We start from the raw sequence: 7,036 nt of genomic DNA on the forward strand, positions 1-7,036 counted from the left end.
AAGCTTTTTTACCCGAGACAAATAATAGGTTTGCGTTCCCTTGTCAATACAACAGGCAGTGATATAGTAATACGTCGCTGTTTATACTTTAAAAAATTTATGAGCAAAGAGCTTCTATCAGACTTTTTATAATTAATATTTTAATTAATTAATTTCCTTCAAGAAGATTTAAGATATTGTGTTTGAACAAATATTACATTGATATTTCCGTGAATTATGACAGGTGTGGCTATCATAATTAATATATATATATCATCAGGTGATTACATAACATTGTTTTTATGTGTACGTACGGCAGTGTAATACTGTACTTGTACCATACGTGTATAGTTGTATAGGTTATTGTATTGAATTATCGGTGTATGACGTCTCAAGAAACATAGTTAAAATGTGAAATGCAAGATTGAAATAATTTTCAATGAGAATATTTGCCAGTGTGCCTATAAGATATATTTTAAAAACAAATAATTCATATATTGTTAATTGGACTAGAAAGAGAACTACGGTTATAACGAACTCAAAGGGACCACTAGTTTTAGTTCATTATAAACGTAGTTCGTTATAAACATATACAGCATATATTCCACATTAATAACAATGCTGAGTGTCGCGTTAATTAGAATCCACTCACTAACTCACTATTTGAAGTCGGATACGGAAAAGTATATATGTGGTGAAGCTGATTCTATCCCCGGTCGGAGGTTCACACATTTATTAAAACTGAAATATGGCCTAAAATGTAACTAAACGGTCCCTTGGAATTTGTAACATTAGAGGTTGACTGACAATAATTCAAATTGTTCTTAAAAAGACAACATATCAGAAAAGAACTTTTGATTCTTTAATCTCGAGCACAACGTACATAATGAAACTGAAGGTAACTAATGTTTATGTTTTCTGCATGACCCTGAATGGTTGTGCTTGCAATGTTATTAAAGTGCTCATTGTCACGCTGTGTTTCCATAATGGTAGATATATTCTATAACGCTGAGTAGGTCCATAACAGTGGATGACATACTTGTTTTTGCAGTTATATTTACCCTCATCCTATCCTGCAAGGACGTCATTATTATTGCAACGAATTCACTCTTTCTTGGGCTTTACGACCTGTTTCTTTCTGAAGAAACCAGGAAGACTCAATCTCACTAACAACATTACACCTTTCAAAAGCAACACAATAATTAAGGACACAAAGATGAAGACGTCTAAACACAGAAACTTGTACCACGGAAGCTTCATGCCTTCAGAACGGAAGTGAGCGTCGCCATATTTGATCACGTGATCAATCCAGTAGGCAGCTTCCTGACCGGGGGTCCACGGTCGGTCGTTCAGGATATTGGCTGCTCTGCTGACGTTGCCTTTGTAGGAAGGCGTTTCAATCACATATTTTATTTTGTCAGCTATCTCCTCGGGTGTGATTTCCAGGAAGTCAACGAATATTCCATATCCTTTTCGCTGAAGACGATTAGCGTTATAGTACTGATCAGTGTGTATCTGTATTCCAACCATAGGGACACCGTTAGCAACAGCCTCATTCTGATCACTTGCATCAATGTTTGTAATGAATAGTTTGGTTTGAGGGTTGGCTAACAGATCGTTCTGAGGAATCCAAGAGGATGTTAAAAATTTATGTTTGTCAGGTGAAGTAACGTTTAATCGTATCACATATGAATAAGGAGTTTTCAAAAGACCGGTAAAGAGCTTTTGAACAAGCGGCTGCTCTAGATTCACAAAGCTTCCAAACGAAACAACAACAACACCATTAGTTGATCTATTATAAAACTGTTTAAACTGCCTTGCTAAAGGTTGTGCCTTTCGGAGAGAGAGATCGCCAATGTACTTGACATTTGGCATGCTAGGTCGAGGATAGTCCAACAAAACATCATGTTGAATTAGCCATAGCTTTGCTTCACTCATGACGCTGCCCGGAGTAACGGCGTTACCGTCGGGGCCTTTAAAGTTGTCTCTGTCGTCGCCAAAGAAAAGGTCCTTGTCGAAAATCAGACTCATATACATCAATGTGTTCTGCACACGCTGAAAGAAATCCATCCTGTCTGTGAATTCGGATCCAGTTATTGGTGTATGTGATGGGTTGACAGGGAGGCCGGATCTCCAAGGGTCGATGTCTGTGCTGAGGAAACAGAAAGGGATGCCAAGATGGTATGGAATCAGATGCAGTTCCATTCCTCTCATGGTTCCCCCGACCAGCACCAGGTCAAAATGTTGCCTTTTCACGACCTGAAGGAACTCGTCATCCTTCATAATTTTGAAATTTATTTCTCGCAACTGTTCATGAACCGGCTGAATAATACTCTCAACAGTGTGCAAGAATTTCTCAAGTATAGTTTTGTTAGTAAGACTTTTTTCATTGACTTTACGTAGTGTCTCTCCTACATCTTCATCACCAAGTTTTTCTAATTGAATTAGGTTGTACTTTTTGTCCTGGAGTACACCAAGTGACTTGAGATATTTGGGGTAGGCTGTCCATAGTTCATGGCCATATTTGTGGAGATCGTCAGTCAACCATTGCCCAAGCTTAACATGGCTGTATAACGGGAAAGGGAGATAGAGGATCTTTGCCCCATTACACGTCGATAATGAGCACAGCTGCACTGCCAGGAGTAAGCATAACAAGGTGATGTCCATTGTTATCCCTGACAATATAAAGAAAATGTTATATAAATGTATATAATATCTTTTTAAAAATAATTGTGTATTTTAAACGCATTAAATAATTTCGGAACTTAACTGCAGAGCCAAGAGAAAGGATAACAGGTGTAGATTAAAAGAAACTGTTTGAATGTGTTCTACAACTATTGAGAAAACATTTCAGCTAATATACAGAAGTCAAACAATAGTAAGCATACATAGAGAACAGGCAAAGGAAACAAGAAAATCGCTACGCCACGGCATGTATTTCACCTTAACCATCATTTGAAGATCTTTGAACAGCATTATGATAAATTCACAGACGGTATGTTGTGCATTACACGGTAACGATCACAGTACATGTTCATTGCCAAAGATGGTAAACACATACATGTTTGCTCGATTTTGGAAGAAAAGAGTGGAAATATAGTCCATGTATCCGGGTTTGGACCACACACACACACACACACACACACACACACACACACACACATCGCTACAGCAGTCTGCCTCACACGAACGACACACCCTCACCCCACGCTACAACAAAACACTGCCTCCCAACACAACTTACCTTTGAAGCAAGGACGATACTTTTGAAGCACTGTCACTGACAGCTTTCACTGACTGTAGTCAATATGAGATACCGCAGTCCGCTTCTATTTAACAATAGGCGTCTTATTGTCATTTGAATATGTCATGGTGAAACAGGCGCATGTAGCACTTTCAATATTGTCTGTAGCCAGATACATGCGGTCATCACAGTAAAAAAAAGCATCGTTTATTAACTGTGTGCTAATGAAACATGTTTCAAATAAAGTGAATGGTTGCCGTTGATATCAATAAGTACATCTTGGTTACAATTTTAATGACACTCTCACTACTCTCAGTAGGTTATAATGAACATTGTGAACTAGCTAGTTAATTAAGGGACGTATTATGACGATGGGAAAATTGCAAACCTGATAATTGTAATAAATGTGTTGCCTTTCAAAATAGACCTTACTGTTATTTGCATCCAGTTAACAAAGGACGTTACGTTTGGTGTTGCCATCGTATTGAGCATCATGGAAGTCGAAAATGGTCTTTATTAACAATTGTAATTATGAAAATAATAAATGTCTTTCAATGTCACATATAATTATTTATTACCCGCACAAGAGAAAAGTAAATATTCAAATCCCCATTCTCAACTACCCGGAGAGTGTGTAGGGATAAGACTTGTATTCTTAGCTCCTGGGATAATGCGTAGGGATATAATTTGCATTTTCAGTAACCTGGAGGTTATGTAGAGACAATATCTCAGCACCGTGCCCTGGACAGTGTGTGGGGATTAGATTTGTATTCTCAGTGCCCTGGAGATTGTGTAGGGATAAGATTTGCAATTTCAGCTCCCTGGAGATTGTGTTGGGGTCAGATTTGCATTTTCAGTGCCCTGGAGTGTGTGTAGTGATAAGATTTGCAATTTCAGCTCCCTGGAGATTGTGTTGGGGTCAGATTTGTATTTTCAGTGCCCTGGAGTGTGTGTAGTGATAAGATTTGCAATTTCAGCTCCCTGGAGATTGTGTTGGGGTCAGATTTGCATTTTCAGTGCCCTGGAGTGTGTGTAGTGATAAGATTTGCAATTTCAGCTCCCTGGAGATTGTGTTGGGGTCAGATTTGCATTTTCAGTGCCCTGGAGTGTGTGTAGTGATACGATTTGCAATTTCAGCTCCCTGGAGATTGTGTTGGGGTCAGATTTGCAATTTCAGCTCCCTGGACAGTGTGCAGGAATTTGTCTGTTGTGAAAATGTTTCTCACTATTCCACCCATAGGCCATCAAACAAATTATATCAAATACACTCGCACACGGCAATGTCAACATTTTGAGAAAGTTCACCTCTTTACAAGTGAGTGGTTCCTCAACCAGAACGAAGTTGGTTTTAAAGGCGTGAAGCTTAAACTCTAGCAACATCAAAGATCACCTGAAGTGAAAGTTACAATTGGTTTCTCTTGTCCGTCAGTGTAATGTATCAACTGTTTGCCTATTACTGTGTGTATGGTTATTGGAAATGATATAATGTGTTTTGGGAGTGTGAATATGTTTTACCCTCCTTCGTAATTATACTCATGGATTCATGGTGTCATTTTGTGTACACGAGACAAGGAACAATGCTTCTTAAACAGGCTCAGAGAATTCAAACTTCATAATCTTTCCAACCTTGGTAAAATATGCAGAGGCGAGGTACAAAATCTTGAACCTTTGTTTCCACAGTCAAGTATTGATAGCTATAACTGTATTAACAACCGGTTCATTCTGAACGTCCCGGATGCCTATAAGGATATTCCTACAACGCGGAAGTTCGGAAGTGTAGTTATCTCATTGCTTGAAAACATATATATATGGTCTTTTATTCCCGAAAACCTTTATAAATCATATATATTATTTTAGATATAAAACATATGTTTAGCTTTGTTGCAATATAGTACATAGTAAATATACCGCAAAGGTAATTTTAGATGTATATCTTACATATTATATAAATCTACAGATGGTACTCGAGTGTTCAAAATTGGCACACATTATTGTCATTAACCCAGGTTCCATATGGCTCATATGGAACAGTAGACTTTCAAGGTGAAGGTCATCTGTTCTCAATATCCTGTATAGCCACCATCAGAATCCAAAACTTGGAAGCAATCAGATCCCGAATTGTGGCCTGGTGACTGTTCACCCACTCTGCCTGCAGTGTTTGTGCCAACAGTCGGAGCTTCTGTGGTAGTAAACGTTGCTGACGTGCTCGTAGTCGTTGATCCAGTGCATCCCATAAATGTTGATTGGGTTTAAATCTGAAGACCTGGAAGGCCATGGCTGGACATGGATGTTCTGATTCCTGAGAAATCCTCTTGTCATTCTTGTCGTGTGATGTCGTTCGCTCGTTGCATAATGGGGAGGACGTACGACCGAAGAATCTCATCCGTGTAACGTTGTGCCGTTAAATTCCCCAGAGCTTGCACCAAGTCTGTTCTACCAGTGTAGGAGATGGCTGCCCACATCATCGCACTACCACTACCAAATCGGTTCACTTCCTGAATGCAGTTCCGTGCATAGCGTTCCACACGTTGCCTGTAAGCACGTCTACTGTCCGCAAGGCGACGCATAAAACGACACTGAATAAACTTGTAACCATCGCAGTTGTGGCCATACTCTGTGACCTTGACACCACTGACGTCGCAGCCCACGATGCAGGTTCGTCAAAGGACACCTCGAAATGGTCGTCGAGTGCGAATACCTTCAGCGCTTAAACGTTTCCTCACTGTCTGGGCTGACATCCTACGCAATCCTGGTATTGCCGTAGTTGTGGAGGTGGCCGCGGTGGTAACGAAAGTGACGTAGCCGTATGAATCTATCCTGAGCGGTTGTATATTTTCGATGTTTCCATCTTTTCACCAAATGTCTTATATACCTCATTTTTACAAAAATCAATCCTAATCCATGCAAAAATGACCAGTTCATATTTGGTATTAATTTTGCATGGATGTCGGCATCACTGTCTGACATTTACGAATTTACTACTTTTATTTTTTAGAGAGTATAGTAAGTAACATATACCATATACATAGATGATATAATAATGTTGTTGGATGTTTTTTTCAAAGCAATGATATGACATCAAATATAAAACCAGAATATGGGGTTCACTATTTACAATCGTTTTTGAGATTTTCACCGCTTAGTAAAGTCCAACTCCGCAAGTGATGTATGATTATTACTCCTGATCAATAGATCAGTGTTGCTCGAGTTTCATTCTCAGCTCCCTGGGGAGTATTCGGTCGAAGTTGCCTGTGGGGCGTCAGTTATCAGTCACATTTTCATTTCATACTTCGAATAAAGTCACTTTCCTAAGGACAAACATGAGCTTCGGTGTGGGGCGGAGCCCAAGAATCTCTCAGGAGTCAAGCTGCCGAACACGGCCACCCATCCACCTACTCTCCGCGACCGACGTGCTTAACTTCGCCTGACGTGTGACCTGTGCGTTGTACACGTGTGCCACCAAAGTGATTCCTTGATAGAAGACGTCATCTTCAGCCTTGAAATGTACAAGTACATCAGGTACAGATTTGAGATGCAGAGCTGAGTTTACTTGCGCCTGTGTGGTTGAATGGCTGTTTCGTAACTTGTCAGTTAGTAGCGACTGAACATGGTTTCAAATCCCGGATTTGATCCCTTATATTCAAATAGTAATTATTGATCTGCTCCATACATGCCACTCGCTCACTCACTCGCTCCTGTAAAATAAGCGAGGGCAGATAAGAAAATAAGGAATATTTTACACTGCGACAGAAATAATGGACGAAGCGCACGTAAAATAAGAAGTCGGTACTAATCAGTGTCCAATGCAGACAC

General features: G+C 39.7%; 1 protein-coding gene across 1 annotated transcript; it reads right to left on the reverse strand.

Annotated features, from left to right (window-relative positions):
- Positions 1–841: 841 nt before the first annotated feature.
- On the reverse strand, positions 842–3,337 carry LOC124135406 (UDP-glucuronosyltransferase 1-2-like). The gene is made up of 2 exons (XM_046500722.2): positions 3,224–3,337; positions 842–2,654 (listed from the first exon to the last, which is right to left on the reverse strand). Exon 2 carries the CDS (start codon positions 2,644–2,646, stop codon positions 1,084–1,086), a length of 1,563 nt encoding a protein of 520 aa, XP_046356678.2. The 5' UTR covers positions 2,647–2,654; positions 3,224–3,337; the 3' UTR covers positions 842–1,083.
- Positions 3,338–7,036: the final 3,699 nt, after the last annotated feature.

Source organism: Haliotis rufescens, unplaced genomic scaffold, assembly GCF_023055435.1.
Source record: "Haliotis rufescens isolate VD_foot unplaced genomic scaffold, xgHalRufe1.0.p SCAF_19, whole genome shotgun sequence".
NCBI classification, from domain to species: domain Eukaryota; kingdom Metazoa; phylum Mollusca; class Gastropoda; order Lepetellida; family Haliotidae; genus Haliotis; species Haliotis rufescens.

Bases quoted from the DNA above. Each gene is read 5' to 3' on its own strand.
- LOC124135406 (XM_046500722.2), bottom strand. From the start codon at position 2,646: ATGGACATCACCTTGTTATGCTTACTCCTGGCAGTGCAGCTGTGCTCA.